General features: G+C 36.0%; 1 protein-coding gene across 10 annotated transcripts; it reads right to left on the minus strand.

Moving 5' to 3' along the window:
- Positions 1–133: 133 nt before the first annotated feature.
- LOC132914237 (ATP-dependent helicase brm-like) lies at positions 134–13,028 on the minus strand. Of its 10 annotated transcripts, XR_009659546.1 has the most exons (16): positions 12,756–13,028; positions 11,815–12,130; positions 8,497–10,655; positions 8,330–8,403; positions 7,054–7,303; positions 6,913–6,996; positions 6,688–6,826; positions 5,602–5,763; positions 5,181–5,522; positions 4,679–5,107; positions 4,449–4,606; positions 2,375–4,349; positions 1,674–1,848; positions 1,388–1,588; positions 1,157–1,238; positions 134–1,097 (listed from the first exon to the last, which is right to left on the minus strand). XR_009659546.1 is itself a non-coding variant. In XM_060973161.1 (14 exons), exons 2-14 carry the CDS (start codon positions 12,088–12,090, stop codon positions 1,440–1,442), a joined length of 6,372 nt encoding a protein of 2,123 aa, XP_060829144.1. In that variant the 5' UTR covers positions 12,091–12,130; positions 12,833–13,028; the 3' UTR covers positions 134–1,439. The 10 variants fall into 10 exon arrangements, 6 of the variants coding, with proteins under 6 accessions (XP_060829144.1, XP_060829147.1, XP_060829146.1 ...); XR_009659547.1 differs by lacking the exon at positions 1,157–1,238; XR_009659544.1 differs by having other exon boundaries at positions 134–1,238.
- Positions 13,029–13,272: the final 244 nt, after the last annotated feature.

The following is a 13,272-nucleotide window of genomic DNA, read 5'->3' on the forward strand; positions in this document are numbered from 1 at the left end:
ACGGAGAAATAAAATAATTAATAAGTGGTCCTATCCTACTTCGACGTGTATTGAAAGATTAATATGTCTATATATTAATCAAAATATTAGTCAATAATAAGATTAACGAGTATCAAATAATACTAAATGAATCTTTCCTAAGTCAACATCGTTTTTTAATTATTATCGTTTTTCGATGTATTTCCAAATATTATATAACATTTACATTGGTTTATCTATGAATATAAAATTTATTGAGGGAGGAAATGTGTTTGAATCTAATATATAGTTTGTTTTAAAAATCAAATAAAATTATGTAGTAATACTTAACGTTAAATTACTTACTGTACATTATACGGGTTACATGTTTATTTCAAATAAAATGTAATTTAATAATTAGAGTAAATGAAAACGATATAGTGAAATTTTAAAATCGATCAGTCAAAGGTTAAAGTAGACAGCTTTCGATAAAAGCGTTAGGTAGTCATCGATTGATCCGGATAGGATGGGCCATGGCAGGGCACGCTGCTCGGATGGAAGCATCGGTCCCACAATCCAAAACGCCAACAATACCATTGCAGGAATCGTACGTAAAGCTAAAGCACTGGGCCTTATCATCGCCTAAGGCAAAACAAAACCAGTCTTTCCCACAAAATAAGAAAGATTACGGACCCGTTTATCACCGTCAAGGCCTTCCTCGCGGAGGAGAAAATTGACAAGAGCAATGGAGCTTACGAACAAATTAAGCCGACTCACACCGAATATATACAGACTAAGACAACCGTGCAGCCGATTCCTAGCCGCCATAGTACGCTTCAATCTACGCATATGGCGTGTCAGTGTGGGCCTGGACGGTCAAGAGGCACGCATTGTACGTGTTCCAAATCTCCGGAGCATATATCATTGTCCCGAATAAAGTGTGACAGCCGATCTTTCCCCTTTGACTTTCTAATTACCCAGATACAAGAGGAGAGAGTTGCAGCAAAGGACTACAAGCAAACACTCACCTTCCTGCAAGGAGAGAGGCAAAGATCAAGAAAAGATGTAAAGCGAATGCCATTCGGAAATAACAAGAAAGATGGTCCGGGAATCCGGGAACGTGTCACTGAATCAAGTTCCTGAAAGTTGTAAGCATTAACCACTGACTGATTTTATGACCTCACTATATCGCTCGCACCTTTTATATATATCCTAATTCATCCACTTCGTATCAGAGTTTAGTTTAATACGAACAACATGCAATTTTCAATAGAGAATTTCTGAAAAATGTATAACTTAATTAATAATGGTATTTTTGCCTCATAATCAAATTATAATACTTGGTTACATTTGTATAAAATGTCATATGGTTGAACTACTAATAACAGTTGCATAGGGGTAGTAATTTGAAATTTAAATGAAACTGTACCTTATTTATTATCTAAGATAATCTAATAATTCATACAGTCTTCGTATTATCTTCAGTTATCGTCACCATCGTCGTCGTCATCTGATATATACTTTTTAGTGACCCTTTTCCTCCGGCCTCCTCTACCTTCGCCCTTCCTTCCTTTCAACTTGATTCTCATTCTAACAGTGGAATCTGCATCAGACCCTTCTTCGCCTTCACCTTATAAAATTTCATACATATAGAATCGTTTTGTTAGAATATTATGATTTTTAACATCATTAAATTACAATAATAAGGGAAGCACCTTTGTCATCCATGTCAGAATTATTGCCTTCCTCTTCGATACGTTGACGCGCATTCGTAAATACAGATTGTAAAACAATGGAATCTTCGTGTATGAGAGAAGCTTCTTCGTTATAAATTTGTGCATTTTTACACAGCTGCATAAAGTCTTTCTCAAGATCGTCAAAATCGGCATACTGTAACAATAAGTATAAAAAAAAATTAATTTGCCAATTAAAAAATAAATAACTACAATTATCGTAAAATAAAGGAAGAAGTAAAAGCTCTATAATTGCTCGCAAAGATCGTAACTTTAATTTTAACTGTTCATGTTTTATCCCCACCAGTAATATAATATGCCAGCGGCTTTCCTTTCAAGATCCGTATCGTCTTCATATTGGTGAAACGACACTAATGCAACGACGAAATTTCTTTATTTTCAATTTTTCGTTAGTACACATTTCATTAACGCGTTACAAAGATTTTTTTGATTAAAATGAGATAAAACACGATAATATTACTATAAAATTTGGTTATGACAATTTGGCTTACTGGTCTTTCTTCTCCTTTTGCTGTCCTTCTCTACGTGCATCATTGTCGGCAACATATGTATAAAGAATTTGAAGAGTTGTGTCCACGTTTCGTTAACTACTCCCCAGAGGTTCCCACTCTCGAGCTCTTATAGAGTCTTTACTATATACAACAAAAATATTTTATATTTACCTTTCCTTCTTCAATCTTTTGAAGTAATTTATTGATAGTTAATGGTTTTTTAATAATTTCGTAATAATCCGGTAATTCTCTTCTGGATGGTAATTTCATAAATGGTTCGCTAAGGAGCCTGCCATCTGTACTATCAGTGTAATTAACAACTACCATAAGCAACTTTTTCATAGCTCGTTTCATTTTCGGGTCAATCGAAGATCCTGTTCCTCTTCGCTTCTTTGGCATAGGCTCGTCGTCTTCCTCACCTTTCTTCTTCCGTTTTCGTGTTTTCTTTTTCTTCTTATCGTCTTCCTCTTCTTCTTCGTACTCAGCTCCATCGTCATCGATTGCTTTCAGCCATTCTTTTTCAGTCAAACTGTCAGTATAATCAACTTCCTTCCGTTGTCTTGAACCTCGTCCAAGGAATCTATCCTCGTCTTCTTCGTACGTCCACCTTTCAACCTCATCATCATCTTTTACTAACCAATCGGGCAACTCAGCTTCCTCCAATAGTCGAGACTTCCTGTTTGGACCCAGCTTCGCTTCTTCCCTTCTTCGTTCTAAATCTAACTTTTGAAATATTTCAAATTCACCTTCCGTCCGTGCAATCATTTGATTAACCGTTTCATCGTCCGGTACTTCATTTTCTTCTTCATCTTCAGCATCATCTTGATGTAAAATACTTTGTAAGAATTGTTGCCGTTCGGAACCAGTCGACTTTTGATCAAACATTCCTGCTTGTATAACTTTTTCATCCATGTTCAATTTGTACCTAGCTGCAGCTAATATTCTTTCTTCGACCGAATTAACCGTCATTAATCTGAGTACGCGTACTTCGTTCTTTTGTCCAATTCTATGTGCTCTATCTTGTGCTTGCAAGTCCTGATGCGGATTCCAATCAGAATCAAAAATAATAACGGTATCCGCAGCTTGCAAATTTAATCCAAGGCCACCAGCACGTGTCGATAACAAAAATAAGAAATATTCGGAACCAGGATCGTTGAATTTCTTGAGTAAGTCTCCTCTGTCTTCAGCTTTCGTAGTGCCATCTAATCGCAAATACATAAATCCTCTCCAACTTAAGTAATCTTCCATAATTGTCATTAATTGTGTCATTTGGCAGAATAATAGTACTCTGTGATTTGTCGCTTTCAATTTCGGAAGAATACGATCCAGCAATTCAAATTTTCCAGAGGCACGGTACAAGTCGGGACCAGTAATCACACCAGATCCTTGCGTACCTACATGCTCGCAGTATTTTTCTTCAATAGCTTGGAACATGAATGGATGATTGCATAATTTTCTCAATTGCACAATGGTGTTCATTAGAGCTTTGGCGCCTCCTTTGCCCTGTTTTCCCTTTTCCGAACCATCAGTCAGCAATACACCTTTACTCTGCATATGTTTATAAAGAACCTTTTGCAGTCCAGACATATCGCATTTGATTATATATTCCACTTTATCAGGTAACTGTGATTCGACTTCTTTCTTTAAACGCCTCAGTAAGAAAGGACGTAATACTTTATGTAATCGGCGAATAATAAGAATAGTTTCTTCTTCATTTAACTCTACCTTTTCACCAGTGGTTGCGAATGGAGCATTGAACCATTGTTCGAAAGTACTACAAGATTTAAAGATTGAAGGAAGTAAAAAATTTAATAACGCCCACAATTCAGGCAATTTATTTTGCAATGGTGTTCCTGTCAGTAGAAGCCGATGAGGAGCCAGATAATGTGTATTTAATACTTGAGTTAGCTTACAGTGATGATTTTTCATTCTATGTCCTTCGTCGATAATCATATATTTCCACTGCAATTTTGCTAAAACGCCCTTATCTTTAATAACATATTCATAAGTAGTAAGCAAAACATTAAATTTAGTGGCTCTCATTTGTGATTGAATGGCTCTTCTGCCAGCTGGTGAACCTTTATACGACACAACTACAACACTCGGAGCCCATTTCTCAAATTCCAATACCCAATTTGACAAAGTTCTAAAAAAAAGTATTAAAAGTTACATTTAAATATTACAGATGTAATTTTAAGTTTTTACATTTTTATTATTTTAGAAAATTTCATAGAAGTATACGTACGATAAAGGAACAATTATAAGAAATGGCCCGTTTACTTTTTTTTTCTCCATAAGATAAGTCACCAAAGCTATTGTTTGAATAGTTTTGCCAAGACCCATTTCATCCGCAAGTATACCATTGAGATTATTGTTAAATAATGACACCAGCCATTCCAAACCCTAAAATTAACAGAAGTTTTACAATGCATATTCTAAGAACAGTTTTTAATGCAAAACATGTTAATGTCGAACCTTGATTTGATATTCTTTTAATTTTCCATTGACCATGATAGATGCCTGTTCTGTTACTACCTCGTGCACAGTGTGTGCAATACTGTAATACGTTTGTTCTTCCGTTTTATATTCATCATCCTCTACTTTGGCTTTATGTATAGTCTTCTTAACCTTTTCTTCTTCTGAATCGCCAGTAGATTTTTCTTTATTTTCCCCTTTTTCTTCACCTTCATTTTCTTCTTCCTCTTCATCTTCGTCATCTTCACTTTCGGATTCAATTGGTTCCCATCCTGGATGAGATTCTAAGAATTGTGAAAGTTGACTCATTAGCGGTGCTTCTTCACCAGTTAATGTGCGACCAGTAGCTGTCTCAATCACTCCAACACGAGTATCTTCATTAGCATTTCCATCTTCACCTCCTTCGCCATCTTGCAACTTCTTCTTTCTCTATTTCAGTGATAGTACAAAATACATTAAATTAAGTACTCATGGATGTAGAAAGTGATAAAGATATTTATACCTTTTTACGCTTTTGTTCTTCCACTTGCTTCCTTTTTTGTTCTATCTTGTGTTGTTTTACCATTTCAGTAAGATTACTGATATATTCATCTGTCTGTGACAACAGAAACGCTAACCGTTTATCTTTCTTTTGGTCAATCAGTTTTCTGTAACCTTCTTCGTCTTCCGCCATAAGACGTCTCATACGTTCTTTCTCAATACGCTCCTGTTCTTTCTTCTGTTCTCTTTCAGCATTTGCATGATAATTTAGAACAGCTTTGTTGAGTCTTGCCAATTTGGCTACATTATTTCGATGAAATTCTTTGAAATCTTTACCATGTTGAAGTACAGAACTAAGAAACTCCTTTTAAAATAGAAATGAAAATTACATACCACTTCTCCATTTAACAATAATTTTAGCAAAAAGTTAGAAATCTAATTACTTGATGTTTTTGCCTTCGTTTACGTTCAGCTTCCAATTTCTGTTGCTTTTCGAGTTTCTCTGTAGCTCTGGCTTCTCTAAGTCCTTGTCTTTTCGTACGCTTGTAGGCCTTTACATTCACTGCAGTTTCTAAGGTAGTATCTTTTCGAGTGCATGCTAAAATCTATAAACGACAATAGCTATAACTAAAAAAAACTATAGTAACGGAATAATACTATTTATTTATTTATTTATATTTTTTGCTATTTATTATAATTCTTACCGTTCGGTATAGGATGGCTTCTAACGTACATCATATTTATACTTACATTCTAAACTCTTATCTTAGCCCTTTGCGGACGAGTGTCAGCAAATAGCCATCCGAATCTGTTCACAGTTCCCGACACTTATTTTGAGGTGTGTGACATACATCTATTTTTCTGAGCGATGATCTTATACGTACTTAAGCATGAGTATAGTAAAACTAAACAATACTATGATTTTGATGAAAGAAAATTACAGATCTTTAGAAATCTTATCTTCCGTTTAACGTAAACTCGTAATGTAGGATGATGGTCGAGTCAGAACGAATTTCAGTCTTTCAATGTCATTACCAAACGAATCAGTAAGCTTTTTATATATTTTTCATAATATCTTATACACGATGCCTAAAAGATCCAGAAAGGACATGTTCAATGGTGATAGTAACGATGACAAATATTATTTTGAATCTGACAAGATAGAAGACGACGACAATGCTTTAGACAGTGGAAACGAACTCTGTTCAATAAGGAATCGGCTCAGACGTTTCAATATCTCTAGTAATAGTGACAGTGATGATGAACTAAATATTGAAAAAAATAATACAAGCCTCAACAATGAATAACGAAAACGTTCAACGTGTATATTTTCTCAGCTGAGCGCGCCAATACCTCTAGTCCATGGTGACGCTCGCTCGTCGAGCGGCCCCGTCCGCAAAGGGTTAATAATTACTTGACTCTGTACATTTTATCACTACTTTACATGCTAATATTCTATTTTGTTATATTATGTTATTTATTAATTACTCTTTTAACAGAGTGATGTTATTAATATTTGTTGCGCTTACCTCTGATCGCAGTTGTCTTTGGAAATTCAGTACCCTAAGCATCCGTAACTCAATCTGTGCCTGGACACGGAGATCTTCTGGCATGTTAGTTGGTAAATTGCTCAATTGTTCCATTCGTAACGCTATGCGTGCTGCAACTCTATTATTAAAGAAATCATGAACTGAAGTCACTAAAGTTTCAACAAATCCATACAATATGTTTTTTTTAAATATTATTTAACATACATATCCATAAAACGTTTTAATTGAAGAAATGCATGTGTCGCTTTCCTCGATGTATGAGAGTGAAGTTTGTTTTCACATTGGACCCTACCATACCAGTATTAGTATATTTTAGATAAATATTTTAATTAATTCAGTAACTACCTGTTTTCACGTTCCTGCAAAATCACTAGCGGATCTAAACCAGCTGGTTTTGCCACACTTGTCACTCTGTTAGTTTTAGCACCTGGTTGAGGAGGTTGTTGTTGTTGTGGTGTTTGGCAACCTGGTCTTGGAGGAACCGCAGGACCAATTACATTTGGTCCAGAGATTTGTGGACCTGTAGTAGTAGGAGGTCCTTGAGATGGATCTATAGGAGTACGTTGTCCCATACCTGGAGGAGGAGGTGCTCCACCTATTTACATCAATCTTAAGTCAAACCCCATGTTTGGATCATCCTACTCTACTTTTGTATTTTTATAATATTAGTAAAATTAGAAATACATCTAATTACAAGCGAAAATTATATATATCAGTCATTAATAAATCAAACTGTTAAATAATGATTATTATTCAACTATAAATAGAAATTTATTATTGAATTCATGAAAAAAATATATTGCTAGATATAATTTTTAATACATAAATTACATAAAATAGAAAGGATTAAATGTTTTACTACGTGAGTAGAAAGAACAATGTTAAATACATTCTTTCTCTCTATAAATAATGATTTAAATAGAAGTAATACATTTTTAATTAAGGTGGAAGCTATAACAAATAAAAATTCGCATATACAGAACATCCTGAAAATAAGCTTACAAATTCTTGTAGAATCTTGATAAATCATTCTGAACCAAAATATAATGTATTATCTTTATCTATTTCTATTTGTAAAAAATATATAATAAAAGTAAGATACATGATATTTTAAATTCCATGATTGTAGGAAAATTCTTTTAGATATAATGTATTTGAAGAACTCTATTTATGAGACCTTCAACTTTGCTTGAGGAATTTGAGCAAATAGCTCATATTATTTGAGTTTAATAATTTCACTAAGCAATTACCTAAATGGCAAATAAACAGTTTTGGAGCTGTGGAAAACTATGCTATGAAATTCTACTAATTAAAATTAGTTTCATTTACAAAAAGTGATACTGACGTGTATTTTACTTATGTGCTTATTTTAAAATATCTCATATATAAAAATAATACAATTTTTCTCTGTTTGCAATTACTAAACGAATAGTACTTGATATCTGTTCAATATGTGACATTTCTGACAAAAAATAGTTTACTAAATACTATACATGTAAAAATTTGTTGGTTGTTTCTTAGTATGCTCTCTATATATAACACAGTGTATATTTGTAAAACAATACAAAAGATAGAGTAGTCACCTAAAACACAAAACTAATAACACCTATGTTTAATTTACCTTGAACTGCAAGTGCAAGTTGTTGCGATAATGGTTGATTTCTTGCTAATAATCGATATGCCATTATCTGTACACTGCAAACAATTATGTATAAAACATTAATATCTTCAGATAATTGATGCAATTAATTACATACAAAATTAACAAATATATTGTATATAGTATACCGCAATTGTTGTAATTGTTGTGAACTAAAAGCTTGTTTCTCTCCAATGTTGCCTTGACGAGCCCTTAAAGCTAGAAGCTGAGAATAACGTGGATCCTCTTGAAGTCCCTTTTCTTCCATTGAATCAATAGCTTTCTGTAAAGCATTCAAATTTTCTTGTCCAGCACCAGGTGGACCACCAGGTCCAGTTTGACTCATTTGATTCACAGGTGCACCAGGCCCGATTGGCGCTGAACCTCCAGGAACAATTTGTTGGCCCTGTGAACCAGGGCCAATCTGGCCAGAGGATGACTGTCCACTTGGTCCCATTTGATTGCTAGCACCACCGTGGCTTAGCTGATTGTTTGGCCCACTTGGTCCTATTTGATTACCTGGACCACCAGGTCCCATTTGATTTGCAGGACCACCTGGTGGTATTTGTACTCCTGCACCACCTGGAACCATTTGCCCTCCAGGACCATTGGGTCCCATTTGACCACCTGGGCCTATCTGTCCACTTGGACCATTTCCAGGACCCATTTGACTATTTGAGTTATTTCCTGGGCCCATTTGTCCTCCAGGCAAATTTCCTGGTCCCATTTGACTATTGGGTCCACTTCCTGGACCCATTTGTCCGCTAGGTCCGCTTCCTGGCGTCATTGGATTTCCAGGAGCATTTCCAGGTCCTATTTGATTTCCACTACCACTTCCTGGTCCTATTTGCCCTCCAGGACTGCTTCCTGGCCCTATTTGTCCTCCAGGTCCACTACTTGATACCATTTGTCCACCAGGACCACTTCCAGGGCCCATAGATCCTCCAGGTCCATTACTTGGTGGCATCTGTCCTCCAGGTCCACTTCCTGGCCCCATTTGTCCAAGACTACTTCCTAATTGTCCCCCGGGTCCACTACCCGGACCCATTTGACTACCTGGTCCTCCTGGACCCAACTGACTTCCAGGCCCTCCCATTCCCAGTTGAGACGAGGCAGATCCGATACCCATCTGTCCAGGAGCATTTGGACCCATTGGTGAGGGTCCATTATGTCCCATTTGGCCAGGTGCATTTGGCCCAATTTGTCCACCTTGTCCAACAGGCCCCATGGGACTAGGTCCCATAGGGGTTTGACTACTAGGTACCATTTGATTTGGACCTCCAGGGCCCATTTGATTTGGACCTCCAGGGCCCATTTGATTTGGTCCTCCTGGCCCCAAGTTATGTGCAGTAGAACCACCTGGAGGCATTTGACCTGGCCCTCCAGGGCCTAAATGATTTCCTGGTCCGCTAGCACTCATATGTCCAGATCCTGGTGGACCACTTGCATTTATATGACTTGGTATGGATGGTCCGCTATTTAAATGACTTCCAGGCGGTCCACTAGCATTCATATGAGTTGAACCTGGTGGACCGTTTGTATTAATATGACCTGGTCCAGGAGGCCCATTAGTGCTCATATGTCCTGGTCCAGGCGGACCACCTGAACTCATATGACCTGGTCCTGGTGGCCCAGTTGCATTCATATGGCCTGTTCCAGGGGGTCCAGTTGCATTCATATGGCCTGGTCCTGGTGGCCCACTTGCATTCATATGTCCTGGTCCTGGTGGTCCAGCTGCATTCATGTGGCTTGGTCCTGGTGGGCCACTCATGTGTCCTGGTCCTCCAGGTACCATTTGCGAATTCGTAGGTCCTCCAGAACCCATTTGTGGCACAGGTCCATTTCCTGGACCCATTTGAGGAGGAGCCTGACTCATATGTGGACCTCCTGGTGGCCCTCCAGCAGCTTGGCCCATATGGCTTGCTCCAATTGGTCCTGAACCTCCTGGACCCATTTGACCAGGACCTCCTGGGCCCATTGGACCAGGGCCTCCTGGGCCCATTTGACCAGGGCCTCCTGGGCCCATCTGACCAGGGCCTCCTGGTCCCATCTGACCAGGGCCTCCTGGTCCCATTTGACCAGGGCCTCCTGGGCCCATTGGACCAGGGCCTCCTGGGCCCATCTGACCAGGGCCACCAGCACTCATTTGTCCTGGTCCATTTGCATTCATTTGATTTGGACCAGATTGCATAATGTGAGATGTTCCTTGAGATCCACTTGGTCCCATTTGGCCTGGTACCATAGGTCCACTGGGAGCCTGCTGAGAATTAGAATTTTGACTAACTGGCATGCCAGGTCCACTCTGATTCTGTAACATCAGAAGTGGTACACTTGTTTTGTTTATCATGCAATTAATATTATTGTTAAGAAATATGATTTCTCATGCAGAAAAAATGTGAAACATGATAATGAAATATACGAAATCAAATTAATTAACTTCACTTTTTATAAATTTCGCAAAGAATAAATAACTTATTTCTGTAACTTTATTCTCAATGAGATAGAATAAATAATTATAAATTCTAACAAGGAATGCTTCAAACATTGTTATAGTAATACTTCCGTATGTGAAATAAATAATGTACATAAATTTGTAATACATAATTGTTTTAGTGAATATAGTATTTCTTCCATGTTTTTCTAAATATTGCTGGTCAAATAATTAATCTCTTGTAATACTGGCTTGTAAACTGTTGATAAAAATTTGAGATCAACCTTTCTAAGCCACAAGAAAATAAATTAAATATTAAACCCACAGACTCAAAGCGGGAAAAAGATATATTTTGATTAAATGAACAAAATTAATGGCTTTTTTAATGTAAAAACCTGTTCGTATGACTAATTTTCATGAGCTTACATAACATATATATTCACAAAAAGCTTTGTAAATATATAACTATCAATAAAAAAATAAAATCAATAAAAAATAAAAAATCTAGATAGACAGTAAATTTAATTGCGATTAATAATTGTAAGCTAGTAAATTGCAGAGGAGTTTAAGAAATAGAGTTGCAAAGGACACTCTATTTCTTAAAGTGAATATTACTTTAGCAGTAGGCAATCTGAGATATGTTTTTTAAGCAGATCATATGATAAATTAGACATGATTTGTAATATAATTTGTACTATGATACTTTTACTTTAAAAAAAAGAGAGGGAGAGAAAATATTTATAGTGCATATGATTTTTTTGTTAAATGTTGATAGTATGCATTCATTTTCCTATGAATATTTGCAATGCCAGAAATCTTTGAATTTGATCCTTAATCTATAATATTTCTAGTAAAATTTAAAGAACAATTTGTTTCACAAATATATGAAATTTTTCCCATCGTTTTTAAAAAATATGTGCTCTTATTGCTTATCCTACTATAAAACAATCCTTTATAATTTTGTCTACCAATAATAAAACATGCTGTAGTCATCTATAAAATGTAAATAATAATATTTCTTAAATTTTGTTTTTACCTGTGGACCCATAGCGGATTGCATTTGTTGTGGGTGTGATGGATAATTTTGCTGTTGCGATGGAGGTTGTTGATTTGGTTGAGACATAGGTGGACCTCCAGGTGGCATTGGCGGACCAGTTTGATATGCTTGTGTTGGACTATGAGGATGATGCTGTGGTGGACCCATAGGACTACCTTGTGGGTTAGAAGGTGACGGTGCCTGCTGAGGAGGACCCATAGGACTTGGCGTTTGTGGTGGAGGCATAGGAGATGATTGTGGCGAAGGACTTGCCATACTGATGTCCTTAAACTTTTAAATATGTGAAGTTCACCACCTAAAATATATGAAAAGATAGACAATATTATTAATAATATATATTTACATTAGCTTTGTAGAACATTAATAATATATATATTCTCATACTAATACTATAATTAATACAAATATTCAAACTGTTTTTTATAGAAAAATCTGGTAATTCATCTCCTTCTGTAATCAAGCTTAAAGACTCTATGCTATTATAAACTGATTATTATATATAAAGAGAGTCATATCCATACATACCATTATAACATTCGTTTTACTATAATAGAAACAACTTTCATTTTAGTCAGAAGTTAACATTACAATGAAAAACTTGATCAAATTTTATATCGACTTCAGTATAAACGATGATCAACATTCGTTACCGGCCATTTTCTTAGTGTTTCTACTCGCAACACATTAAGCACGTCGGAAATCATGGCTGTCTGTTCAAAGCTATGTACGCTACACCTATGTATGTTTCTTTAAATTAAAAACTAATATAGTTTCATATTTGTTATGATTACTGAGTATATTTGTATATTTGATAAAAGTTGAATCATTTCTCTTCTTTTAATAAATTTAATATAACTTGTGAAATCTAAGTATTTTTATTAAAATTACAACACTATCTTACTAACTGGTCGGAATTCTACCTTACTAACTGGTCGTGGTTATCCCCACTATTTCTTGCAAGTGTCTTCATGGAGCAGAGCTTTTGCATTATACGTACTCTATATATTTTTTCATTTAGCGTATTTGAAGTCCCGACATTTAATTATTTTTGTATTAGTTTTGCATATAGACTCTCAACTTTAAAATCTCACTATTTCAGGTTGGAGATCACAGCCATATAAACAAAGAGGAAATGAGAATGCTCACGCCCGTAATTCTAGTTATTTCACAGTACAGGTGCTGCACCATGCGGCCAAGTATTGAAGTTAACTAAAGTTAGCATATACAAGAACCTATAAAATTAGGAATCTGCCCTGTTAGATTACAATTTAGCATTTACAAGAACCTATAAAATTAGGGATCTGTCCTGTTAGATTGCAATTTAGCATATACAAAAACCTATAAAATTAGGGATCTGCCTTGTTAGATTGCAATTTAGCATATACAAGAACCTATGTATTTAAGCTTAAAGTTAGAGATTTACTCTGTTTGATTGCA

This window comes from Bombus pascuorum, chromosome 14 (assembly GCF_905332965.1).
Source record: "Bombus pascuorum chromosome 14, iyBomPasc1.1, whole genome shotgun sequence".
Taxonomy (NCBI): Eukaryota; Metazoa; Arthropoda; class Insecta; order Hymenoptera; family Apidae; genus Bombus; species Bombus pascuorum.

Coding starts and splice junctions, on each gene's coding strand:
- LOC132914237 (XM_060973161.1), bottom strand. CDS start 12,090: ATGGCAAGTCCTTCGCCACAATCATCTCCTATGCCTCCACCACAAACG. Junction 5,108..5,180: donor AAGAACAAAAGCGTAAAAAG/GTATAAATATCT, acceptor TCACTGAAATAG/AGAAAGAAGAAGTTGCAAGA. Junction 1,849..2,374: donor AAAAGATTGAAGAAGGAAAG/GTAAATATAAAA, acceptor TTATTGTTACAG/TATGCCGATTTTGACGATCT.